The sequence below is a fragment of the Enhydra lutris genome, unplaced genomic scaffold (genome assembly GCF_002288905.1).
Source record: "Enhydra lutris kenyoni isolate GAN:26980312 unplaced genomic scaffold, ASM228890v2 scaffoldscaffold40, whole genome shotgun sequence".
In the NCBI taxonomy this organism is placed as follows: Eukaryota; Metazoa; Chordata; class Mammalia; order Carnivora; family Mustelidae; genus Enhydra; species Enhydra lutris.
In genome coordinates this window covers 4,303,555-4,331,454 of record NW_019154124.1, presented here as the reverse complement: position 1 = coordinate 4,331,454, position 27,900 = coordinate 4,303,555, and the positions used below count along the sequence as shown (strand labels likewise).

At 36.1% G+C, this 27,900-nt stretch overlaps 1 protein-coding gene across 3 annotated transcripts in view; it reads left to right on the top strand.

Moving 5' to 3' along the window:
* LOC111155211 (lysine methyltransferase 2E) overlaps positions 1-27,900 on the top strand; it is a 97,643-nt gene that overhangs the window by 5,817 nt on the left and 63,926 nt on the right. Inside the window, exons 2-4 of one of the 3 annotated variants that reach the window (XM_022515314.1) lie at positions 12,008-12,050; positions 15,599-15,671; positions 19,017-19,201. In XM_022515314.1, the coding sequence (XP_022371022.1) occupies positions 19,131-19,201 (71 nt within the window). In that variant the 5' untranslated portion in view covers positions 12,008-12,050; positions 15,599-15,671; positions 19,017-19,130. The remainder of the gene's footprint in view (positions 1-12,007; positions 12,051-15,598; positions 15,672-19,016; positions 19,202-27,900) is intronic. The other 2 variants (XM_022515313.1, XM_022515315.1) reach the window with 2 other exon arrangements.

The following is a 27,900-nucleotide window of genomic DNA, read 5'->3' as shown; positions in this document are numbered from 1 at the left end:
CAAGCGCCCCTAAGACCAGAAAAATTTTCAATGTTTAACTCTATTTTGACTTTTGTTTTCAAAAGGTATTTATAACATAATTTTTACTTAAAGACTAACTGAAAAAAATTCCTCTTGTTTTTGTATGTTGTTTGAAGAAAGACAGGTTTCAGGAATTTGAAAACCCATTTTCTGTTTAATGATACGGCAAAAGATAGGAAGATTCTTATGTGACTGATTGAAAGGTTCAGACTGCTTCATTAGCCATAAATTGATGGGGTTTTGGGGTTGGTCTGATACATAGTAACTCTTCTTGAGAAAGTAAGATTGTTCCTTTTGAATTATTTGCTTTTCTGCTGCTTCTCTTTAAATGAAGCTGCATAATTGGCTGAATTGACACAGCCCTGTTACATTTTACCATTAAGCCCCCAGCAAAACCATATTTTTCAAGCACAGACAAAAGATTATTTTATTTCTACTTCTCAAAAGCCTGCTGTTTTACAGTTTGTTTGGATGCAAGGTACAGAAATCAGCTCCAGCTGTAGGGAAATCTTAGAGAACTTTTTTGAAGAAAGTACAGTTAGACCTCACAGGAATTGGCAAGGTGTCAGTAAGCCACTGTTCTCCATCTTGATCCCTTTAATTAGCTGTGACTGGTTAAGGAGGTGGTGGTAGAATGGGTATTTATGGTGTGGGGGAGTTTGCTTGGGTGGAGAGCAAGAGAAGGTAAAACAATTGCTTTTTTTCCCCGGGATGTTCATGTGTACTTGGGAGGGCCTCTGAAACTAAATAGTGTCAAATGCATGATTCCATTTTTTTAATTTTAAAAAATACAAATATTATATATAATTATATACACATATGCTGAGGAATACTGCCAAAACACCCAAGGTTTTTTCTGTTTTTGTTTTTTTATTTTTAAATAATTTCAGGCTTACAGAAGTTACATGAGTAGTACAAAACTTCCCTTAAGCCCTTTACTCAAATCCCTTCATTTTTAGCATTTTGTCATATTTACTTTATTATTTTCTCTGTGGATGTGAAAAGAAATTCTTAACTATTTGAGAGTAGATTGCATATATGATGCCGTCTTATACTTAAGTATGCATTTCCTAAGATCAAGTGTCTTAAGTAAGCAGAGTGGTTAAATTTAGGAAATTTAGCATTGATGTAATACTTTCATCTAGATTGTTGTCCATATTCCATTTTCATTGGTTCCCGGTTATGTCCTTTGTTAGCACTTTTTTTCTGGTTCGGTTGCCAATTCAGTATCACAGATTGCGTTTAGTTCTCAGGTCTCTTAGTCTTTCATGATATTGGCAGGCTAGTCATTAAAGCAGTGTCCCTCAGTTGGGTTTACCTAAGGTTTCTTCATGATTAGATTCAGATTTTGGACTTTTTTCTGGAGTACTAGATAAGCAATATATGGGTTTTTTGTTTTGTTTAATCATCTGGATGCACTTAATATTTGTTTGCCCCTTATCAGTAGTTCATTTTAATTGCTTGGTTAAGGCGTGGTGTAGTTTCTCCATTGTATAGTTACTGTTTCTCTTTTTGCCATTATTAAGTAATTTGTGGGAAGGTATTTTGAGGTTGTGTAAATATTCTGTTCCCTGTCAGACTTTCCTAGATTCAGTGTCTATTGGTGATTCTTGCCAGAATAAGTTTTTACCATGTGGCTGCAAACACACCAAAGTTTTTAGCAGTGATTTGTGTCTGGGTAATTGGAATTGTGGGAGTTTTCTTTTTTCTTCTGGTCTTTCTGTGAGACAGATGAATCTTTTTTTTTTTTTTTTTAAAGATTTTTATTTATTTATTTGACAGACAGAGATCACAATAGGCAGAGAGGCAGGCAGAGAGAGAGAGGAGGAAGCAGGCTCCCCGCTGAGCAGAGAGCCCGATGCGGGGCTCGATCCCAGGACCCTGGGATCATGACCTGAGCCGAAGGCAGAGGCTTTAACCCACTGAGCCACCCAGGCGCCCCAGATGAATTGTTTTTGAATTCACACAGATTAAAATCCAATTTAAGGAAGGAAAGTGTAGATAATTTGGATAGTGTCAGATAGTGTCATTTTCTACACAAATGGGATTTAAAATAGCTTACTGAATGCTGTCCTAATTTGAAATTCAAAATACAGAAAATAAGTACATAGGTTGTTAAATTATTTTTTTAATTATAGTGTTCTAATTACTCATTTAGTTTTTAGAATTATTGCTAAATGAGCCTTGAGTTAGAGTTGTTTAGGTTTATGATTTGCTGCTAACGCTCGCATTTTGGTATCTGAGACAATGCTGAAAATATATATACATATATGTATTTTTAAATTTTATTTATTTGACAGAGACACAGCGAGAGAGGGAACACAAATGGGGTGGTGCGGGGGAGGGAAAAGCAGGCTTCCTGTTGAACAGGGAGCCCGATGTGGGGCTCGATGTGGGGCTCGATCCCAGGACCGGTAGATGGTTAACAACTGAGCCACCCAGGTGCCCCTGAAAATATGTATTTTAATTATGGTGTTATTTCCCTTTCTCCATTAAAAAAAAAAATCTTTGAAGTAATTCTTTTGAAAATTTTTTTTCTGAAATTATTGAGATAAGTTTTTTTTAACATATATGCAAGTTTGTTCTTTTTTTTTTTTTTTTTTTTTAAAGATTCTATTTTTTTTTTTTGAAAGAAAGAGATCACAAGTAGGCAGAGAGGCAGGCAGAGAGAGAGGAAGGGAAGCAGGCTCTCCGCTGAGCAGAGCCCAATGCCGGACTCTATCGCAGGACCTTGGGATCATGACCTGAGCTGAAGGCAGAGGCTTTAACCCACTGAGCCACCCAGGCGCCCAAGTTTGCTCTTCTAAAAAGGGTTGGTGAAATGGTACATTTAATACAGCAGAGCATCAAACATCTATAACTCTTAGAACAAAGTGCTGTATGATTTTTGGAACAAATGTAGTACTCACTGTGGAAAAGTTCATTAGAACAGGAAGAATAAACAGGGAAAATACTTATTCAGACTTTAATTACATTATAATGATACTCTTATCAATTTGGCATATTTCTTCTTAGTGATAACAAAATATTGGTAGTGAAATTGGGTGGTAATTTGAATATTTTACTGATTTAAGCCCTGGGTAACATACTGAATGAAAATTACTAATTTCTTTGGAAATTTTCAGAGAAAATTGGGAGAAGAAAATTTTGAGACTTGTGGGTACTTACAGAGTGGAGATTACATTCTCTAAAACTTGAAATATCCTTCTGATAAATTTAAGAACATATTTCAAAATAGGATTAATGAGATGATACACTTGAATCAGCATTTTGTAGGGGCTTAATTAATTTAAATCAACTGTATCTGTGTCTTAAGAGGATGAAAGTTCAGTTTGTAGCACTACTAAATCATACTCCATTGTCTTAAAAAAGTACAGGGTGAGAGGTGCAAAACAAATCTCATGATGAACTGAGGATTTTCTTTTAGGCCACAGCCCCCATGCTGGTTATGTAAAGTAGCATCCTATTGACTGAAGCTAAGAAACTAGAGTTAGAAATGATTTCTGAGATTTTTTATTTAAATATTTTTCATTGTGGTCCAGGGACCACATGTATTATTTACGTGGTGCTCACTAAAGCAAACGTTCTTGGGCCCCATTCCAGACCTACTTAATCACATCTAGTGGAGTTTTGTATTTGCATTTTAGTTGCTAGTCTCAGCTAGTTTTTACAGTGTTCTAGCTCTTCCGTTTTATTTTGCAAATAGAACAGAAACCAGGGAGGTTAAATGATTTTCCTTAGCTCATATAGTCAGATAGTGGTTGATCAGGGATTAAAATTTAGGTCACAATTCTTGATATTTAAACTTTTCTAGGAAACCATGCTGACTGTCCTCTTGAGAAGCCAGTCTACTATTTTTAGATTATCTGAATGAAGGAATACTAGTCTTTGTGCAGTGTCATGTGACAGACTATGTTTTGTGTTTCTTTACATCCCAATTCAAGATTATCTGTTGGTTTCCAGAACCCACGTGTTATTTGGATTAGTCTTGGATTAGAATTTTAGCAGTACAAATTGTGATCAAGTTGTGGTGAGCCTTGAATGCCAGGACAGAAGATTATGGACTTTATGGGAGAGCTGCTGAAAAATTTGCTTTGGGGAGTGACATACTAGGACTTGATTATCCCCTCCAATTTTTAAGATTATGAAAGCAGTATATATTCATATTATATATGACTCAATGATACTTCTTTAGAGGCAGTATTGCATAGGACTTAAAGTAGAAACTAGAACTATAATGAAACCAGGTTGTATTGCCTTATGATCTTGGGCAAGTTACTTATCTTTTAGTGCCTTAGTTTTTTGATCTGCAAAATTGAGATAATAATAGAGCCTATCTTATAGAGTCATTTTGAGAATTCATTGAGTCAATAGGTGTACAATTCTTAGTAAGTTCTCCAGCTGTTTGTGTTGTAGCTGTTCCTGGAAAAAAAGTGAGTTTCTGATTCTATTCCCATTGTCTCATGTGCTGTACTGATCACTATTTATAGCTTTTATATATACACAAACACACACACACATGCACACACATATATATAATTTATTTAATTTTTTTTTGGTATATTGTGTTTTTCCCAAAGCCTTTTATATAGATATTGTAGAGGATTCCTTAACTTTCACTTAAAAAATATTAGTGCCAGGGATTCCTGCATGGCACAGTCGGTTAGGTGTCCACTCTTGGTTTCAACTCAGGTCATGATCTCAGGGTCCATTTTAAATTAAAAATACAGTGTTTAAGGTATATGTAATTTTTTTTTTAAGGAAGATGTTTCCTTTTTTTTTTTTTTTTAAGATTTTATTCGTTTATTTGACAGAGATCACAAGCAGGCAGAGAGGCAGGCAGAGAGAGAGAGGGAAGCAGGCTCCCCGCTGAGCAGAAAGCCCAATGTGGGGCTCGATCCCAGGACCCTGAGATCATGACCTGAGTTGAAAGCAGAGGCTTAACCCACTGAGCCACCCAGGCACCCTGGTATATATAATTTTTAAATGAATCTCCATATTAACTGATGAACTCAACAAATTTCGAGTTCCTCTTGTCTATACATCCAGATTTTTTTGGGGGGGGGTGTATCTTGGAAATAAAATGCTCTTTCATGCTGACATCTTGATTTCAGACTTTGGTCTCTACAATTGTTTATGATCATGTGCTGTAGCATCCTTAAGAAACGAATCCACCCCTCTATTCCAGTTAACCTCAGTGAATCCCATTGCTAGACAACATACATGCAGCACACACATATACACACAAATAAAAATAATTAAAATGCTGTTTCAGAATCTGTGATTTGGGGACGCCTGGGTGGCTCAGTTGGTTAAGCAGCTGCCTTCAGCTCAGGTCATGATCCCAGTGTCCTGGGATCGAGTGGCACATCGGGCTCCTTGCTCAGCAGGGAGCCTGCTTCTCCCTCTGTCTCTGCCTGCCTGTGCTCGCTTTCTCGCTCTCCCTCTCTCTGACAAATAAATAAATAAAATCTTAAAAAAAAAAAAAAAGAATCTGTGTTTTGTCCTACTGGGAATTCTCTCTAAATGAAATGACACATTTCAAATGTCTATGGAATTGAATAGGTGTGCTGATCTGTCAAGATCCTGTATCCTTCATTATTTTGTGAGATTTACTTTCTTTTTGTGAGATTTACATTCATTTCTTTAGGACTCTTCTAACTGTTAATATTGTAAACTAGATTCATTTAGTGGCAAATAGTTGAACACCCTCTAATTGAAAGTGTTATGGTAGCTACTAATTTTGGCTTGCTGACCTTGCACATATTTCCTAAGGGAAGTAACTGTTGATTGTGTTGGCTAATAACTCTGGGATCAGTTTGTGTGGTTGCAAATTTTAGCCTGTAATTTTTCGATACATTGTAACATGGTTGCTGTATGTTAGCAAAACCTATTAATTACACACTAATGTAGTAATTTTTTTATTTTTGAATTCCAGGTAAAAATTGGGAGATCTTAGGGACTTGGTATTGTGCCAGAAGACAAAAGTTCTTTTATTGTGTAGTTACTTTGAGAATATTTTATTTATCATTTAAATTGAATCCAGAATGATAATGGAGATTTGAAAGGAGTCTCTGCTGGTATAGCCTTTTATAAAAGGAGTCTCTGCTGGTATAAACTCTCACTTACAGGGAGTTTAAATTTTATGCCTCTTATATCCTGAGGTAAATTGTTCATTAAGGATTTGGAGAAAAGTATTTCTAGTTCAGCCCCTAACTTCGCACAGCAGTCTTTTCATGTACCAATGACGTTTATAAGGGTGGCCAGTTGGCTCAGTAAATGTTGATTATTTTTTATCTATGTATATACATAATGTTTTCTATTTGTAAAGACAAGTCTTTAAAATTAAGTTGGAAAGTAAAAGTGGATGTAGCCTGTCTCATAGCAAATATGCTTGTCAATAACACTTTTATCTACCAGGTTCATTCTTGACATTTTATTTTACCCTTTATTGTACCGTTTCTCTGTGATTATATGCCTGTTCAAAACTAGCTACTCTAGGGTGCCATTGGGGTTGGGCCTCTGCCTTCAGGTCAGGCCCTGGTTTCAGGGTCCTGGGATTGAGCCCTGCATCAGGCTCTCTGCTCAGTGGGGAGCCTGCTTCCCCCCTCTCTCTGCCGGCCTCTCTGCTTACCTGTGATCTCTCTCTCTGTCAAATATAAAAAAAACAAAAAAAAAAAAAAAAAAAGACTGGCTACTCTAAAAGCTTGAATAAGACATAATAAGTTAATAAAGTTTGCATTTCTGAGTAATTTTCTTAATGGAGGCTTAGATCTACTAATTCCATAATACATTCTTGTGAGATGCATAGACATTTTTTCCCTAAGCTTCAACTCTTTAGTTCTTAGGCACTGGTCTTTTCATTTCTGGGTTTTTAAATTTTGTTTTTCTATTTATATTAATATACGCAGAGGAAGAAGTTGATCATTGGATACTGTAAGTCTTGGGATTAAAAAGACTTGGGGGGGCACCTGGCTGGCTCATTGGGTTAAGTCTCTGCCTTCGGCTTAGGTCATGATCTCAGGGTCCTAGGATAGAGCCCTGCATCAGGCTCTCTGCTCAGCAGGGTGCCTGCTTCCCCCTCTCTCTCTGCCTGCTGCTCTGCCTACTTGTGACCTCTCTGCCTTTGTCAAATAAATAAATCAAAAAATCTTAAAAAAAAAAAAAAAGACTGGGGAAAATTTTGTAGAAATAAATGGTTTAAACATGGAAAGTATTTTTTCTTATTTATTTTGCTAGTCTCTTGCTGATTTTATAGTTTGTTGATACTTAGAAATTACTCTTTTTTAGAATTACAGCAAATATTTTAAACGTGGAATTTTAAGATCTTTTCAGATATTTACAATAATAGAGCTGCTATTTTTCACTAAGTGTCTTCAGTGGTCCACAGTTTTGTGACTGGGATTGATTAAATGATCATTAAATTGAGTAATGGGAACTTCATGCTTTTAATTCTAAGAGGGAAGGTGCTAAAATTCATACCAACTCTGCAAGGTAGATATTTTACCCATTTTTCATGAGAGACCTAGAGAAACTCAGAGTCGCATAGTTAAAGAGTGACTGATAAGGGGTCCCTGGGTGGTTAAACATTGAACTCTTGAGTCCAGCTCATGTCCTGATCTCAGGATCATGAGATCGAGCCCCTCATCAGGCTCTGCACTGGTGTAGAACCGGCTTAAGATTCCTCCTCATTACCCCCCCACCTGCTTGCTCAATCCTTCTCTCTCAAAAAAAAAAAAAAAAAAGAAAAAGGCCACTGATCAAGAATTTGAATTCAGATCATTTGAAAAAAATCTCAGCTCTCTATTGATCCTTATAAAGGACTAATTTTTGACTAAGTTATGAGAATACACAAATCATTATCAAAGGCAATTTACTTTAAACTACTCTGAGATACCTTTGATTATATTATATTGCCCTAATTCTTCAAAAGGGCCTTAAGGGCAACTTAATTTTTTTTTTTTTAAAGATTTTATTTATTTATTTGTCAGAGAGAGAGAGAGCACAGGCAGACAGAGTGTCAGAGGGAGAAGCAGGATCCCTGCAGAGCAAGGAGCCCGATGCGGGACTCGATCCCAAGACGCTGGGATCATGACCTGAGCCGAAGGCAGCCGCTTAACCAACTGAGCCACCCAGGCGTCCCAAGGGCAACTTAATTTTGTTTAGTGCTCATTCCCAAGCACATAAACCAGTATATAGAACATGTTAACATATATGTGTTAAATGGATAAATTTTAGTTTATTTTATTGCATTTTAAATTAATAAAATAGTTACCCTATACTCTGGGGAAGTGCTTAAGAATAAGCAAGATTTCTTCCATTGTTTGGAGACCAGGTATTCAGAAGTCAATGGTGGCAAGCTGGAAGGGTTGTTGATTATTGGAAGTTATTCAGATGGTGAAGATGATGGTGGGAGCCATGGAAACTGAGGAAAAATGGATCTGGAACACTGAAGAGGCACAAAAGGCTTGTTGAGCAAGTATAACAGGAGACTAGAAAAAAGAAGGATTAAAAAGAACTAGGGGAATGGGGTACAAACAAAAAATGGAATGCAAAGTGTGGAAGAGATTCAGTTTGAATGTTTGGTTTTTGCAGTGATGGCAGATGTTTGAATAGATACATACCCTATAGATGGCTAGGAATAGGAATTCAAAGAGGAATGAATGGTGAAATCCAGTGTGGGTGGAGATTAATAATAGGGAGGATTGAGCCTTGAGAGACTCCACATTTTAAAAAGTAATAAGAGAAAGAAACAATTAAAAAAAATGTTCCAGAAGGAAATCAATAATGTTCTTCTCTGACAGGTATTTTGCTTTGTTTTGAGATATGTTCCTGTTTATCTAAAAGAGGGAGGAAGGGATTGAATGTGTTAGGGTGAGGAAAAATATGATTTAATCCAGAATAATTTTAGGTGGTATCTTCACTGCCACGACCTGGGCTTTGATAGCTAAAATGTAAATATTAGTTCTTGGTAAAGGGTAAAGTAGATGATAGAGTTTTGAGAACTAAGCATCTAATAGCTATTTCAAGTAATGGGTCAAATGTAAGCTAGTGGCTTAAAAAAATATAGTAACATTCTTTGGGAAGTTAGGAGATTAGGGTGGAGCAGGTTTTATAGCTGGGATAGTTTTTTGAGGTAGCCTGGCCAAATTTTTGTTTATAGAGGAGGAAACAGCCCTCAGGAGGTTGATCTAGAGACCTTAATGCTAGTGTGGGTTTTTTTTTTTTTTTTGAAGATTTTATTTATTTGACAGAGATCATAAGTAGGCAGAGAGGCAGGCAGAGAGAGAGGAGGAAGCAGGCTCCCTGCTGAGCAGAGAGCGCAACGCAGGACGGGATCCCAGGACCCTGAGAATATGACCTGAGTCGTAGGCAGAGGCTTAATCTGAGCCACCCAGGTGCTAGTTTTGTAGCAGAAAAGTCTAAGTTGGGAAATTGGGAATGCTTCCAAGGAAGTGTAGTAAGTATTTACATAACTCTTGAAGGTTTAATAAGGTTTTTGTTGGTGGGATGGACAAAAATGAAGGACTATTACTGTAGAAAATTTGAAGGGGAATGAGCGAAGTTATGCCAACAGTAGTAAAAAGACTGGCAGTCAGAGAATTTATGTATTGGAACAGGGTAACCTGATAATGTCAAGATTAGGAACTTAACTGTAATTACTGTGAGCTGCTATGCTTTTGTGAAGAGGGCAAAATTAGGATACTAGTGCGTTTTGAAGTATATCTGTTCAGTGTCTAAGCAATTGTTACAAAGGGCTTTTTAGAAAATAAGACATCCAGGCCACATCCCAGACCTACTAAATCAGAATCTGTGGGAATGAGGCCTAGGAATCCATCATTTCCAACTCCAGACCCCAGTATATGAAAAGTAGCAATTTGTGGGTTTATGTTTGAGAACCACTGGTTTAAAGGTCAAGTTAGAAAGGAAAAGAGACCGCTTAAAAAATTGCTCTGGCAGCCCAGGTCTGAGATAATAAAATGTAGACGGTAGAACCTGAAAGATTTGTTTAAATCCTATTCATTAGATTTGATACATACTGTTTTTAGTTAGGGAAGTAAGAGAGGACTCAAGATCTTTAGTCTGAAAGAAATGATTCAAAATAGTGATTGAAGGTGTACTTAGTTAATCCTGGAGAGGACATTGTTTTACTTGAGACTAGAATGAAGAATGAGAGAATAAAATTATTACCAGCTTTAATTGTTTCAAGAATTATGCCCTTATATGGTGGGATGCTTATTTAAAGTCTGAAAAAGCAAGAATGAACCAGCCTAACAGTCTGTATAGGTTGACTGGAAGATAAATGCAGTTTTTTTTGTTGTTTTTGTTTGTTTTTTAATACAGTAGACTCCGGCACTACTTTTGGAAGCTTATTTTTTCTTTTCTGCTTTGGGCAGGTAGAGTATACCAGTGAAATAAGTTTTTCATGTCATATGTTGAGTCAGTAAGTATTTTCTTTTAACCAGTGATTTTTGAGCTATTCTCCAGGAAGCTGTATGCTTTTCATGGAACTTAACTGGTGGGTGGTAGGACATACAGGCAGGAGCATACCCCTGCCACCCTCTTTAACCACAGACATAGCAAATGTGGTACAAATGCCTGTTGTACCTGTTCACAGACATTACTGATCACTTGAGGCCTCCTGCTGTTATATCTGGCTGTGGCCTCCTTAACATAGTACTTCAAGTTGACATTAGCAATCGTTGGGGAAAGCATAGGAGATTCAAGCTATTTTTCAATCTGGAGTCAAAATACATGCTTAGATTTCACATGGGGCACCTGGGTGGCTCAGTGGGTTAAGCCTCTGCCTTCAGCTCAGGTCATGATCTCAGGGTCCTGGGATCGAGCCCCACATCGGGCTCTGTGCTCAGCGGGGAGCCTGCTTCCTTCCCTCTCTCTGCCTGCTTGTGATCTCTCTCTCTCTCTGTCAAATAAATAAATAATCTTAAAAAGAAAATACATGCTTAGATTTCACTGTATAATGTCATTCGTAAAAAAGTTTCAGTACTCAGAAGTTTGAAGGCCACAATTTTAATGGCATTTTAGAAAATTAAGTTTTAAATTTTGAAGTAATGTAGAGTTACATGCATTTGTAAGAAATAATACAGAGAGGGATCCCTGGGTGGCTCATTTGGTTAAGTGTCTGCCTTTGGCTCAGGTCATGATCCCTGAGTCTCCCAGGATCAAGCCCTGCATTAGGCTCCCTGCTCAGTGGGGAGTTTGCTTCTCCCTCTGCCCTCCTCTGCCTTGTGCTCATGCATGCTCTCCCTCCTTCCCCCCCCAACCCACACACATAAATAAAATCTTAGAAAAAAATGCAGAGAAACTATTTTTCCTTTATGCAATTTCCCTCAATGGTAGCATCTTGCAAAACTGTAGTACAGTGTCACGGCCAGAATATTGATACTGATACAGTCTATTCACTTTGTTCGGATTTCCCCAATTTCACGTGTGTGTGCATGTGTATGTGTGTGTGTGTTTAGTTCTTGGCATTTTTATCACATGTAGGTTCCTGTATCCACTACCACACTCAAGATACAGAACATTTCCATCTCTACAAGAATCCCTGATGTTACCCTCTTACAGCCACACTGATGTGTTCTGTTTCTATAATTTGTCATTCAAGAGTCTTTTGTAAATGGAATTACATGGTATGTGATCTTTTTGGGATTGGCTTTTTTATTTCACTCAGCATAATTTCCTTGATATTCATCCAAGTTGCATGTATCAGTAGTTCCTTTATATTACTAAGTAGTGTACCATTTAATATCATTTTCTCATTTTCTCATTTGATAGGTTACCCCATAGGACATGCAGCCTCAGACTTTTCCTTTAAATCTGTAGTACATGTCTCTCTTTTCTTTTGTTAACTTCCCTGATTCTGTTTTCTCTTAATATCTCAATCACCAACTCCATGAGCGCTGTTGGGAGCACAATTAAAAAATTACTAATGTGGATAGCAACTTTTATTTTTTTTTTTTTACAGAAGGACGTTGTACCCATGAAGTATGTGGTATAATGCTTTACAGGTATGATGCTTCACATATGTGATGCTTTACATTGAAGCATGTGGTATTACTGCTTTTGTTTGTAAAAGTAAGCTATTAAGGAATTTGGGAAGGTGATTCTTAACTTTGAAGATTTTTTTCTTCTGCACTGTATTGTGAGCAGTAAATTCCAAGATATGTAGTTGTGGGCCATATTGAAAGTAGAAAGTGGCAATAGATAACTGTTTTAGCAGGAAATAGCTTTTGTTATATTCTCAGGTATGAGTATAGACGAAACTCTCTAAGAGCAGTTTTGTGTGTATGGGAAACAAATTGTATTTTTATACCTAGGGACAGTCTAACCTGTCAGATCTTACCAGTCACTGAATTGCTTTTTATTTTATTTTTAAAAATATTTTATTTATGCGAGAGAGAGAGAGAGTGAGCGAGCGAGCGAGCACGAGTAGGGAACCTGATGTGGGGCTTGATCCCAGGACCCTGGGATCATGACCTGAGCCGAAGGCAGATGCTGAACTGACTAAGCCACCTAGTTCCCCCTGAATTGCTGCCTTAAAAGGCCACATTTTATACTGAAGTTTAGTGATCCCCAACACTTTGGGAGATAACAAATACTCCTCAAAAAAGCATCGTGCATTAAAAAATTGATAGTAATGAATTAATTTTTTTAGCTTATAGGTGCTTTGGGGTGGGGAAGGAGGAATGTACCAGTGTTCAGAAGTTTTCCAGAAACCCTAGTAGAAAGAATGGTACCCCATTTTATAATGCCAGACAAATAGTTCACTATATTGTATTCATACAGGTATTTTAAGAATTAATGGACTTCATCTTTTAGAGTAAGTGTAGGTTCACTTCAAGACTGAGAGGAAAGTATAGATTTCCCACGTGCCTCCTCCTGACCCAAGTACAACCTTGCTCATTGTCAGTGTTCCTCATTATTATGGTACATTTGTTACATTTGATGAACCAGCAGTGAGACATCCTTATCAACCAGAGTGTATAGTTCACATTACAGCTCACTCTCTGTCTTCCATGTTTTCTTTTTTTAAAGGTTGTTCTTAATACTTTAATACCCTTTTTTCAAGTTTATTTATTTGATTAGTAATCTGTGCACCCAGTGTGGGGCTCAAACCCACAATCCTGAAATCAGGAATTGCATGCTCTTCTTACTGAGCCAGCCAGGCACGCTGGCCAGAAATTCTTAATAGTTGACTTGACTTTTGCAAGTATAATAGTTGAGAATTGTTCTCCAGTACTCATTCTTAAGGACTTTTATAAATATTTAGTTCCCAGAAATTTTATCTGATCATCATAGCTAATACTGAGTGCCACACACAGTCTTTAAAACAATTCAGAAATACATGTTCTATGATTATTCCTGTTCATAGATGAGGTGCTAAATTAAGGCTTAGAGAGAATAAGTAACCATTATTAGTAAGTGTGAATGTGAATGAATGTGAAAATGTGAATGTGAAATAATGTGAAAGCTGAAGCATTGCTACTTTGACATTGAGTTTAGTAGTAATGGGATTATATTAAATATGATACAGTAAAACACTGAAACTTTTACAGAACCAGAAGATACACTTTCTGAACATTGAATTTTATATTATAGGTTCCATTTTTCAAGTAGGTCCACCAGCGTTAACCCTGGCACAAGAATACAGATTTTCTTAGAAATTTCATTTGTTACAAAAGGGTTATAATGTAGGTTGGTGAGATTGCTTCTAGGAACCAAGTGGTGGTTTAAAGGGGATTCAAGTTAAAAGTTAACTGGTTAGATAGGTGGTCTTTACTTAAATAGTTTTATATAAGGAATTGAGTTATACTTACATATTAGTAATCTCAAATTTGTATATTACTTGTATATTACTTGTAAATTACTTGTATATTAGTAATCTCAATTTGAAGCACAAATTTGTTCCTGAAAATAGAGAATTTGAATATTCTATGATGATGTCCTTTGCACTGTCCCTGAAATATTTTAAATCCAAATTTTAGACTTTGAGCTATAGGTCTCCTCTTTTGTAGTATTTTAGTGCATTGTTGTGGAATGCATGTAAGTTGAGTAAGTAGATCAAGTTTGGGAGAGGAGCAAGGTGGGTTTCATTACTGTTCTTTCAGTGTGCTGGAATAAATGTGGTCCAGATGTCCTAGAGTGCAACACTTACGTATTTATTTGATTTCTCCTCTTTTTGAGAAAGGCAGTTGTCAATTTTTTCCTCTTAATTGTAAACAACAGTCATCTAGCAAATTTTAATCTCAGGCAAACTAATGTGTAGGTTCTGGAATCAGACTGCTAGCATTCCAGTCTTGATTCTCCTATTTATTAGTGATAGAACTTTACAGAAGTTTAATCTCTCCACCTTGTCTGTAAAATGGGGGTAATAAATATACCCCCACCATAGGTTTGTGATGATTAAGCATTGCAAGCACTCAGTATTTGTAATTGCTGTCAGAACCTCTGTTTGGGGAGATTTGAGTACTAGGTAAGTGCTTGTAGAGCACTGTCTGATAATAATATTAACCCAGTTTGAGAAGTAATTCATTCTGTTGTCAAAGTTATTTTTTGTTGCTTTTTGGAATGTGATATTCAGTGGTTAGATTATCAGGAGTAATCTCCTAATATACTTGTGATTGTACGATTTAAACTGTAAGATCATCAGCCTAACCTACCTCCATTTATAGTTGAAGCCCAGAGTAGTGAAATGACTTGTCCAGAGTTTCATAGGTAATACTTGGTAATAGATCTCGATCAACCAGTATTTTTTTTTTTATTATACCTTAGCTAACTGCTACAGAGGAAAGAAATCTTATACTCATAGTGAGGGCAGTTTAATTTCTAATTTATAAGGAAATCTTATGTATGTGGTCCCTCACAATTTCTTTCAAGTTTCTTTATTTCATTTTCATTAGTAATTTAGCCAAAAATTCACCAGCTTATTAGTGATACATGTCCAAAACACAAACACTGATTTAATTCTAATATTTTTTGAACTGTGTATAAGGTACTTATAAGGGACAGAAAGATAATAAATGACTCTTCAAAGAGATTTTGTTAAATTGGGCACTTTTATTCATAATTTTAGAAAAAAATTTCCTCATATTTTCATCCTTCTGCATTTGGGTATGATATTCATCTTTTCAGTGGTATTTTTTGCTTTCTGAGCATGGGCTTAAAAGCAGCCTCAGCCTTCCAGTTTTTCTGATAGACTGTTTTGTAATTGCTTTTCCTAGCTTTTCATCTTGTTTTTCCTACTTTAGAGTTTTGTTTTTGTTTTGGTATTGTTGCCTTTGCTTTGCTAAATCTGTATTTAATATTGTATTTTCTCAGTTTCTGTCCAGTTTGATTTGGTATTTAGCTTTAATTGTTGCCTTTACTGTGTTTACACTCATTTGTATAAAGAAGTGAAGAATAATTTTTTTTTTTTTTTTTTTTAAGGATTAGCTTCTGTCTTTGTGTGAGTCCCTTTGGTTTTAGGTGCCATATTAGACAGACCTATATTAGATAGACCTATAATTTTATGCCATTTAAAAACAGCTCAATACTCCTGTGTTCACTTGGTTTCTAGGTCTATTCTGGATAGCAGGTTTTGTGAAGACATTTATTCTTTCTTCGACCTCAGATTTGCCAGACATCTCATGGTATTTCCTTTTACATTATTTCTTTAATGGCTGCCATTTATTCTCAGTGTGCTTTGTATATATTTTACTTGATAGTTGGAAAATCAGTTTCTTGATTCGCATATAAGCTGTGAAAGCTTTGTGGTAATTGTTTGGATAGTGTTGAATTGTTGAATTTCCACTAGTTGTGAGTGTGTTAGAAGCTCACACCTTTTCCGCTTATTACCTTGGCTTTCCGTTCTTATTTTTAAAGAAGTAATGATTTGACCCTAATGAATTTATGATTTTATTAAGTATCAACTATATTTTTAAACAGTGTGAGTTTTCTGGCTAGAGTTTTTGATATTAATGAATACAGTGAAATATTTGCCATTTTATGGTCTCAGTAGATGGGACCTCTTGGCTTCTAACCTTTTGTGAATAAATTACTGAGATTTTCCCTGTTAAGTCAAATTCAGTCTGTGGTTCTGTTTCAATTGGGATGATGAGTCTATCTTGGGGATTAGCGTCTGTGTTTTTAGAGTGATGTATTTGTGGAGAAGGTATCATGTAGTTGCTGTTATAGCACTTAATTCTAGAGGTTGGCAACTCATTTGGCTAATGAGGCCAGGGCTGCAGTTTCATCTTAGGTGCTCTAATTCATTCACCAGTCCCTTAATAGAGTGTTAACGCTGCAGGCATTGTGCAGCGTTTGAGAGATAGGCCGTAATCACACAGACACAAGCTATTGGCTGAAATAGGCTCATGGCAAGCTCTTCATTGCTGTTTAAAAATAGTTCAAATGTAGTTTATTGAGTGTATATTTTATAAAAATGGAGCATACTATTGAAAACATACTCAAGTAGATTCTTTAGGTTGGACATATTACTCATTTACCTAAAGGAGTACATAACAATTTGATTTCTGCTTTCTTGTTTCTGCCTCTGATTAAAACAAACAAAAATGGCACTACTAAATATTTAACAACATACACCTGAAATGTAAGACTTCTTATGAGTCTAATGTAAAGATAAGCTGAGCTGAAGAAAACATCTACCAAGTAGATCCTATCAACAAGGAAGAGAATTTTTTTTTTTTTTAGGTTGTAGTTGTTACCTGTTGTTAGGCCCATGTCTTCAGCATTTAAAAGAAATACACAATGAGGTACCATTTGAATGAACAAACTTACAGTTTGGTATTACTTGCATTTTGTTAATTAGAAATTTTTTTTTTTTAAAGATTTTATTTATTTATTTGACAGAGAGAAATCACAAGTAAGCAGAGAGGCAGGCAGAGAGAGAGGAGGAAGCAGGCTCCCTGCTGAGCAGAAAGCCCGATGCGGGGCTCGAACCCAGGACCTGGGATCATGACCTGAGCCGAAGGCAGCGGCTCAACCCACTGAGCCACCCAGGCGCCCAGTTAATTAGAAATTTTTATAGCTTTATTCGGCTTTCATGAAGTAACTCTTATATGGTCAGGTGTAGAAAAGAAGGTGGGACAGCTTTTCATTTTTCCTTTTTCTCATTCTGCTTTAATTATTTTTAGAGAATGATTTTATTTTATTTTTTTTTTTAAAGATTTTATTTATTTATTTGACAGAGATCACAAGCAGGCAGAGAGGCAGGCAGAGAGAGAGGGGGAAGCAGGCTCCCCGCCGAGCAGAGAGCCCGATGTGGGGCTCGATCCCAGGACCCTGGGATCACGACCTGAGCTGAAGGCAGAGGCCTTAACCCGCTGAGCCACCCAGGCGCCCCTAGAGAATGATTTTAATTTGATGGAGCAAACTATAAAAACATGGCAAGTTGAAAACTGTAATTACTTTAGTTTCAAAAGCTATTAGAAGATTCACTTTAAATGAAGTCTAGAGAGCTTTTCCATGAAAGAAGAGCAACTCTTCTTACGTGACTGCCACATGTTGATTGCCAAAAAATTGCAGTGCTGTGTACAAAAATGCTTTGCATTCATTATTTCATTTTCTTCTCAGAAACCCTATGAGGATAAATTCCCATTTTATGAACAAGGAACCTGAGGCTTAGGTTAAATAACTTGGCCTGGCTCACACATCTGGTGAGCATTAGAGATAGGTCCAGTGCTTCTGTTTTTAACTTTTAGGTGCAAAAGCCTGTTATTGTGTATTTTTATTATAATATCTTATAATCTAGTAGGTCTCCCCCAGTTATACATGGTTTAAAAATAGAGGCTAGTTTTCTTGGAGAATTCAAACTACTGTTACCACTTTATTCCCTGTTTTGGTATTTACTCCGATAAGGTATGAGCTCACAGTCTGCATTATTTGAGAAATAGGAATTAACCTATTATTATTAATATTATTAATTATTTGAGAAATAGGAATTAACCTGAATTAGGTATTCTCGAGGTTACTTGTAAAAATTAAAAAAATTAAAAATAAATACAAGAATTGCTGTTTGAAGAAAGCTTGCTCTTCAGTATTTCAGGTATAACATGGCAAAAAAATGATGTTGACTGTTGCTCTTTTCCTGTTTATAGGATTGTCTTTCTGTTTTGTTCCTGACTTGTACTATTTTATTATTTGAAAGATTTTGAGTAGATATTTCACGGAGAGTACCATGTACAAATGTTATACAGTGAATTAGATTAGAAGCATTGATGTTAAAGCTGAATATACTTTGTTACTTGGTAAATGTGTTTAAAAACAATGAAGTATATTAGTTAAGAAATAGCCTGTATTAGGGAACATTAGTTCTAGGGAGTTGATACTAACTGAAGAAATGGAGAACTCCCTCAGTAGACCTATATTTACGTAGTATAGAAAATGACAACCACTTTAAAGCAGTGGGTTTTATTACAAATAAAATAGCTTTGCTTTTATACATATATAAGCAATAGAGTGGAATTGGTTCAAATCCTGGGTTTATTTCTTCAACTGAGCAGCCTTGTTTAAGTTTTTTAATCTTTCTTGGTTTTGTGATCCTCAATGGTAAAAGATCCCGATCTCCAGCTGTAAGGATTAAATAGATGATCCATCTAAAAGCATAATATGATGCTCAGTCCATAGTAAGTTCTCAGTATTTGTTAGTTTAGATCACTTTCTGAACCGGAAGACTTGTTTTAGATACTAGTGCTGTAAGAAATTCCATTTTATCTTTCAAAATGAGTAATATTTGTTGGTTCTTCACTAAGCAGTACACCTTAGTTAATCTTTCTTTTGGTATTTTAAATTCATTCCCAAAGGGAGATTTTGATTTAGAAAATTCCTTCAGTCTCCCTGAGCAAATTCCAGTATATATGGATATTTTAATGAAGAATGCTTTCTTCATGTTTTTTACTTACTGTTTTAATAGTATGACTGTGTTAGGAATATGAAGGTGATTTTTAACTTTTTGTTCCCCTTCTTTTTTTAAACAGGGTTTGTGGATGCACTTAGATGTTTGCAATGAGCACTGTGGCTGGCATGCCCCAGTGTTTTGGATACCAATGCATAGGACTCCATAGTAATCGAATTTACCAGAGGCGAACGTCATGAGCATAGTGATCCCTTTGGGGGTTGATACAGCAGAAACATCATACTTGGAAATGGCTGCAGGCTCAGAGTAAGTATTTAAATTAAAAGTATTTTGGATAGGAAAGGCAAAATATTTTATACAGTTATTTTAGCACAACCAAGCCGTGGTTGATTTGCATTTATATTTTTTCTCATTTTAGATTCTTACTAAAAACAAAATATCAGAAGGTTAAAATTCCTTTAACTAAGTTACTTTTTTTTTTTTTTAAAGATTTTATTTATTTATTTGACAGAGAGAGATCACAAGTAGACAGAGAGGCAGGCAGAGAGAGAGAGAGAGAGGGAAGCAGGCTCCCTGCCGAGCAGAGAGCCCGATGCGGGACTCGATCCCAGGACCCTGAGATCATGACCTGAGCCGAAGGCAGCGGCTTAACCCACTGAGCCACCCAGGTGCCCCACTAAGTTACTTTTTAAAACAATTCTTCAGCCAAATGGGCCAAAAGATCTAATGGGTGCCTGGGTGGCTCACTTCATTTTGGCATCCAACTCGATCTCAGCTCAGGTCTCGATCTCAGGGTCATGGGTTCAAGATTACTGTTGTTTTTTTATATTGTAAGATTTGTCATGTTTATATTGGAAAAGTAATTTGGTTTTAAATTTGAATATTTGAAAAAAATTTGAATATTTGAAAATATTGTAGGATCCGTTTAAATGTGGAATTTGCTTTTTTTTTAAGTTGAGTTGAAAAAACTTCAAACCATTTTTAAATAAGAGAAAGGGATTATTTTCTGCTGTATGATTATTTTGATAACCTTTGCTTTTATGAGAGCCATTTCTGATGGATTTAGTGAAAGGTTCTTACCCTGACTCCAGACTATTTGGTCTAGGCAGTTGTGCATATAGATTTCATTATATTTTGTTTTTGAATGACCAGCCACTTTAATACTAGGTTATATTGGCTGTGAGGATTAATTGATTGTTTCTGGAAATTTCAAGGGATTCAAGTAGCAGTGTTTGACGCATAGAAAGATGCATATGTTTGTTCTCTGTTTCAGTGAATAGATATATTGTGTCTAATGGGACTCTGACCAGAAAGCTGATCTTAATAGAATTTAAGTTTGAAAAAGGAAATTTATTTATTTTAGGGTCTCTAAAACTGATACATAAGAGGATAAAAATGCTATTTATTCTCCTTTTGCTGTCGTTTCATGTGGTCTGAAGTGTTTCACCACTTCTGTTTGTGCCATTGGGAAAACCCCAGAGATGCTCTCTATTGTTTCAGTAATATATTATACAGTCTGTGTAACTGTATGATTGTTATAATACAGTTTTTAAAAGCCATTATGTTTTTTGCACTATGTATAAATTATTTTTGTCATAAAATAATAGATTCCTAATGGGGCACTCTGTGACAGTTGCTTTGCCATTATTCTGCCCAGATAGGGATACTGTTGGAAGGAAAGATCCTGGAAGCAGTGCTTGGGAAACAAAGGGTTCTGAGTCTAAAGTACTGGTTTTTCTTAATATGAAGTATCTGGTAGATGCAGATCCATATCTGATAATACTTAAAGGCACTTATTGGTGAAGATTTTTGCTTCCTAAATAGAATCACCTCTTAAGTTCTTTTCTTTAAAACAATAGTCTTTTAAGCAATTACTATAAGGTGTAATTTCTGAAATTTATATACAGGGTAGGAATTTGTCTAGCATACAGTATGAGATGCATCTGTGTTTTGTTGGCATGTCTAGTATTTGCTCTTGAAAATAATTCACAGAGTGGAAGGCATTATACAGTTAAAAGGGAATGAATAATACAGTGAAAGAGGACAGTGTAGGGAACAGCTTCCTGTTTTTTTAATTGAATATATTTATTAGAATACTTAAGAAGTATGATTTATATTATGGAGCCAAAACTTTTTGGGTACAAATATGGCCATTTTGATTATGGGAAAATGATCAATTTGTAAGTAATTACAGAATGACTGTCTTTCTATTTTAGGAAATTATTTTTTTTTCTATTCCACATACAGGTGTATATTGCTTGGGCATAGCTTCCCCTACTTAGTGGGCACAGAAAGTATAGCTAGTGCCAATGTTTACTATGGGACAACCATCAGAATTTTTGTGGTTTAATTTTCAAGCTTTTAAATTCCCTTTTTAAATATAAAACCTGGAAGCTTAAAAAGAGCCTTAAATAATATTTTCCTTGCTTCCCACAGAAATGAAGCTTTTAGAGTTGTTTTTATAAGAAATTTTGATGTAATTAATGCAGTGCTTTCTTTTTATTTCAAATACAGAAAAGTTGTGTAAGATGGAGGATGCTGGGGGAATGGTGCATGGAACTTCCCTCTCTATTTCTTTACCTTCTGTGAAGCTGCATAATTATTTCAAACTAAAATGTTTTTAAGAGAATTACATTTTATTGTATACATGTGGCTAGATAATAATAATTATACATAAGTATTTTTAAAAAAGAAGATTGTATGAACCATGAGAGACTGTGGACTCTGAGGAACTAACTGAGGGTTTTGGAAGGGAATGTGGTGGAAGATTGGGTGAGCCTGGTGGTGGGTGTTGTGGAGGGCACGTACTGCATGGAGCACTGGGTGTGGTGCATAAACAATGAATTCTGGAACACTGAAAAATTAAATAAATAAAAATAAAAAAGATTGTACTGCTAAAATACAGTCTACCACTAATAAACTATTTTAAAATTTAGGAGATACTCAGTGATTGTTTATTGAATGTGTTATATACTAGACCATATTTATACTAGCTTCTAAGGCTATAAAAGAGAATTTATTGGATTACTTATTTATCTAGTTTATCTGTAGCATTTTATAGACAGGAAATTTGAAGTTTGAATGTCTAGTTTAGGATCTCTGAAGAATGGGTTTGCTAAGCCCTAGTCCATTATTTCCATACTTGGTAACATTTGCTGTTGAATTATTGTGTCTCTAAAATAAAACTCATTAGTCTTACCAAGTCCAGCTTCTTCTTTTTTACATTTTTTTTGCTCTTCTCATCACTAAGTTTTGAAAAACCTTAGGGTTTTTTTGCCTTTCTTTCAAAGTTAGGGATCTTGTATTTTACTTCTTTCTGTTCCCTATTACTTGCCAAGATTGGCTCTCTACCTAAATGTTTGCACTAAAAAAGAGTAACTTTAAAATATTTTATGAGTGTGCTCGCTTCGGCAGCACATATACTAAAATATTTTATGAGTAACTGACCAGTGAAGATTGATAGACTATTGTTCAGGTATATCTGCTTTAATAGTAAGAATAAAATTTAAAAATTTTTGTTTCATTAGCCTAAATATTTTTTAATTTTATTTATTTATTTTAAAAAAGATTTTATTTTATTTGACAGCGAGAGAGGCAGTGGGAGAAGGAACACAAGCAGGGGGAGTGGGAGAGGGAGAAGCCGGCTTCCCGCAGAACAGGGAGCCCGATACGGGAAGTATCGATGCAGGGCTCCTGGGATCATGACCTGAGCCAAAGACAGATGCTTAACGACTGAGCCCTCCAGCCACCCCTAGCCTAAGTATTTTTTTAAAGGAGTTATAAACATTCCACAGTCAAATGTAATTGAAGATGTTTTATTTAAAAATTACTTTTTACTATACATAGCATTGATAAAAACCAATACCTAGATCTTGATGAATAGAATTGGATTTGGAGCCAAATGCTACAGGGGAGACTCTTAAGATACCTTAAAAATTGCTTGTTAACTCTTTAGATTTTAGCAGCAAGTTTTTACCTGCATTGTGTTCTTAGATTTGAAAAGTACCCGTCACAACATACAGGTTAATATGATGACTCACTGATTTCCTCACTAGTGTCTCGCATGATCCTGGGTACAATAAAATATGTGGAAAGATGATAATATATATATATATATTTTTTTTAATTTATTTATTCGACACAGAGAGAGATCACAAGTAGGCAGAGAGGCAGGCAGAGAGAGAGAGAGAGGAGGGGAAGCAGGCTTCCCGCTGAGCAGAGAGCCCGATGCGGGGCTCGATCCCAGGACCCTGGGATCACGACCTGAGCTGAAGGCAGAGGCTTAACCCACTGAGCCACCCAGGCGCCCCGATGATAATATATTTAAAGGGAAAATTGAGCTAAGTGTAAATGCAGTTTTTAAAAACTTGATTAGCAAAATGACCATAATTGGAATAAACAGGAGATTGCCTTTATTATCAGGAAGTGCCATCTGTAAAGTTTTTTTGATTAAGGTTTAATACTAGAAGTGGATTTCTTCTAACATAATTTCATAGGGTAAGACTAGTAATCCAAAAGAAAGCACATTTTGGATCATCACTTAAAGCATCAGCTGTGTGGAAAGTGTTTTACAAGAGGCTCAGGTTACAAAGGTAAAGTATAAATTTTACCCTTACTCTTTTTTTTTAAATTTTTTTTTGTTTGTTTATTTATTTGACAGACAGATCACAAGTAGGCAGAGAGGCAGGCAGAGAGAGGGAGAGGAAAACAGGCTCCCTGCTGAGCAGAGAGCCCGATGCAATGCGGGGCTCGATCCCAGGACCCTGAGGTGAGCCGAAGGCAGAGGCTTTAACCCACTGAGCTACCCAGGTGCCCCTGAATTTTACCCTTACTCTTAAGGAAAGTATAAGCATTTGGAAGTCAGAAATCTAGATCAGAGCTGTGCGATAAGAAGTACACAGAGTCATGTATACTTTCAGATTTTCTAAAAAAAATTTTTTTTCCTAGTGTCCATATTATAAAAAGGTTTATAAAAAGTTGAAATTAGTTATGTATTTTATTTAACAGAGTCTGTCCAGAGTATTATCATTTTAACATAAAATCAGTATAAAAATGTGAATGAGAAATTTCATGTCTTTTTCTCCACACTAAAAATATTTAAGATCTGGTATGTATTTTATACCTTCAGCACCTCTTAATTCAAACTAGCCACATTTCAAGTGTTCACTATATGTCTAGTGGCTACTGTATTGGATAAAGAAACTCTAGACTAGACAACAAAGTGGAACATCAGGAAAGAAGGACATAGTGAAGCCTAGGCTGTAGGCTAGTTAACGAAAGTTGTAAAAGTGAGATCTATGAATCTCTCTTTCTGAATGAGAAAGATAAAGATAGAGCTATGAGGTAGGTATTGTCATTCTTAATTTATAGATGAGGAAACTGAAGTCACAGAGCAGAAAAGTGGCAGAGGCAGAACTCACTGTGTTCATTTTAGGCCTTTTCTGTAATATAGCTCCTTTACTAATATTACAAAGAATATTTATGTCATAATTGTTTTGACATGTGGTTCATATATATAGTAGCTTCATTTCTAGCAGTAGTAAATTCAGGGTAATAAATAACTGCATATAATAACACAGGTATTCTCAGGTCGTTGCTCAAGGATAAGGGAAGTAAAAGAAAACCTAGACTCCATTATCATTAGACAGGAAAGATGAGCCAGAATTCAGCTGTTTATTAGAATTGTGTGTTTTTTATCCTAATGGAGAGAGCTTACCTCCTCTATTTCTTTTTACCTCTTCTACTTCTGGTATTCCAACTATCTGAATTCCTAAATTGGTTAAATAATCAAAAAGATGGGAAGTCCTGGGGCTGGAAAGTGGGAAGATGTGTGAATGGGGATGTTAAATTTATTCTTTCCTAGCCTTTTTAAAAAAGAAAACCCAAACTACTTTTCTCGTCAGCAACTGGGAATAAGATTGCCAACATTATATTCCTTTTAATATTACTATTTTGGTACCATTAGAAATCATTAAAATGAGCTCTTATATAATTATGGGTACTTTCAGATGAGGTAGACAGATTACTAAATGTGACATGTAGGTTAGAGATGAATTATTTTGGAGGAGGGCTCCTTTTCCTATACCTGGCAACATAGTAAATACTCAGTTCTTAACTAACAGTACGAAAAGGAAATATCTAGATTTTCAGTTTTGTTCGGCCACTGTCCTACTACATGACACCGAATTATTGTAGACTCTGGTTATCTTACTTTGAAAAAGAGGGCTTGGATTGAGGTATTAATGTGACTCCTTTTGACTTGAAATTTATGAGGTTCCATACATTTTTACCTGTATTTGTTATAGCATGTGATACTAAGTTATTTCAATGTTACTAGAGCCACCTGCTGACAGAGTTCATTACTTGTTGAAATGTTTGGGTGCTTTTAGTCTGAATTTGTGTAAGTGAAGATGCTAAAGTATTTTGTGTCTAATGAAATGTTTTTAGTAGCATTTTACTGGTTCATTTTCACTGATGCTCAGCATTTTCACCTCTGATTTCTTTACACATAATCCACTATCAGGAAACTAATACTTTCTGTTGCTCTTAAAGTAAGTGTTGATTTTGCTTATCCTAATTTGGAAGTGCTTTCACTTAAATGTGGTTTTGTTCTAACATTTAAAAGCCTGTTTTATAGCACTATACTTGCCTTGTTTAGAACTGTTCTTAGAATGATGCTGAATCATACTTAATCATACACAATTTTTCTTCTAATTTTTTTCACTTGTGATAATTAATACAAAGCTCAGAACATTAATGCAGCTGTCTGTAACACATGTATCCCAGCAAAAAGCCAAGTATTATTCCCATTTTGCAAAAAAAAAAAAAAAAAAAAAGAAAAAGAAAAATTTTAAAAAGGCAGCTAAAGGAGATGAACAGACTTCAGTAAGGCCACATAATTAATAAAAAGTAAAGTTAGGTTCGAACCCAGTGTTGCTTGACCACTTGGTCAGGAGAGCTAGGTTTTACTAACAGATGAGTTAAATGAAGTAAGATGCCACATGAAATAAACTGAGGGCAGTTGTCAAACCAGACCTCTCCATTTAAAAATGTTTCTTGGTGTGCTATTATAATGTGTATGATTTTCATGTGATATCTTTAAAAAATAATAGGTTATTGCAAGGATAAAAGAAATGGACAAGCTTTGATTACAAATCTGAAGGAGCATATTGAGAACTCACGGAGATCTTTTTTACCTGTTACTGTAGTGGTTAGGGAGTCATTCTATCCATATGCCATTACTGACACCCAGGTATGTCTTAACGTTAAAAAGAAAATTAGAGATTTTACCTAAAACACTGATATATAAACTATTAAAATCAAACTATATTTTGAAGGTTTATACAAGGAAGAAGTTAAATTTTTGTTGAGAAAGAAGAAAATCATAAAACTCCCAATTTTTGAGGAATCACATCTTATTTATTCAAACACCCCCTTTTTTTGTTTGAGATTTTATTTATTTATTTGACAGAGTCCGAAGAAGGAGGGGAATGGCAGAGAGAAAGGGAGAAGCAGGATCCCCGCTGATCAAGGAGCCCGATGCAGGGCTGGATCCCAGAACTCTGGGATCATGACCTGAGCCAAAGGCAGATGCTTAACTGACTGAGCCCCCCAGGTGCCTTTCAGTCACTGTTATTTTGTTTTGTTTTACTATCTTTTTTTTATTTGAGAGAGAGAGAAAACACGGGGGTGGGGGAAGGAGCAGAGGGAGAGAGAGAGAGGCAGACTCCCCACTGAGCAGGGATGAGCAGGGAGCCTGATATGGGACTAGATCCCAGCGTCTTGGGATCATCTTGGGATTATGATGAGCTGAAGGTGGATGTTTAACTGACTGAGTCACCCAGGTGCCCCTCAGTCACTTTTTAAAAAAGATTTTAGGGGCGCCTGGGTGGCTCAGTGGGTTGAGCCTCTGCCTTTGGCTCGGGTCATGATCCCAGGGTCCTGAGATCGAGCCCCGTATCGGGCTCTCTGCTGGGCAGGGAGCCTGCTCCCCCCCCCCCCCCCCCCCCCGCCCCTCTGCCTACTTGTGATCTCTGTCTGTTAAATAAAAAAATTAAAAAAAAAAAAGATTTTGTTTATTTGAGAGAGAGAGTGTATACGCATGAGCGGGGGGGGGGGGTGGCGATGGAGGGAGAAAGAGAAGCAGACTTCCCCTTGAGTGGAATACCCGATGTGGGGCTTGATCCCAGGATCCCGAGATCATGACCTGAGCCAAAAGCAGATGCTTAACTGACTGAGCCATCCAGGCACCCCTATTCAGTCATTCTAACCTGTTCTTTTTCTCTATTGCCTCACTTAGTGATTGGTCCTTTTCTTTTTAGATCGTAACTTCACTTTACCTAATTTAGTTAAATGCCTGCACCAAGAATGCATAATGTGCCTTGGATGGTTATTTATGATGCCTTTTTGAAGAATTAGAATATTTTGGTCTAAATAAGATTTTTAATTTACAAAGTGGTTCCAGAAAAATGGGGCAGCATCATCAGGTAGATTACTGCAAACAAAATAATAGTAGTTCTGCCTTCTAAGGTTTTGACAGTAATTTAGAACTTCAGTTAGCACGTTTGGAAATAGCCTGTTTTCATTTTTACAAATGGAAATACTACATAAAGGAATAATTTTAATTTTAATGACCAAAAATATTCTCCGTATTTCTGGAGTTTGATGTAATGAAAATTAAAATGGCATAGATTCAGGATTACCAGAACTCAGACTTTGTGTAACTCTATAAAGTGACACAAACTACCATTTTGTATTACAAAAATGAGGTAAAGCGTTTACCTCATTAAGTCACTAATCCACAGGCATAAACAGCACATAAATAGTATGCCTATTTCACAGGCATACTGGGGACAGTGCTGTTTAATGGGAAAAGTTCTAGAGCACATTCAGAGATCCAGGCTTTGGTATTTTCTTGGCTGTTTCAAAGCCACATGACTTGGAATTAAGAGTTCATTTTACAGATGTGGAAACTAGACCCAGAGTGGTTATGTGACATGTCGCAA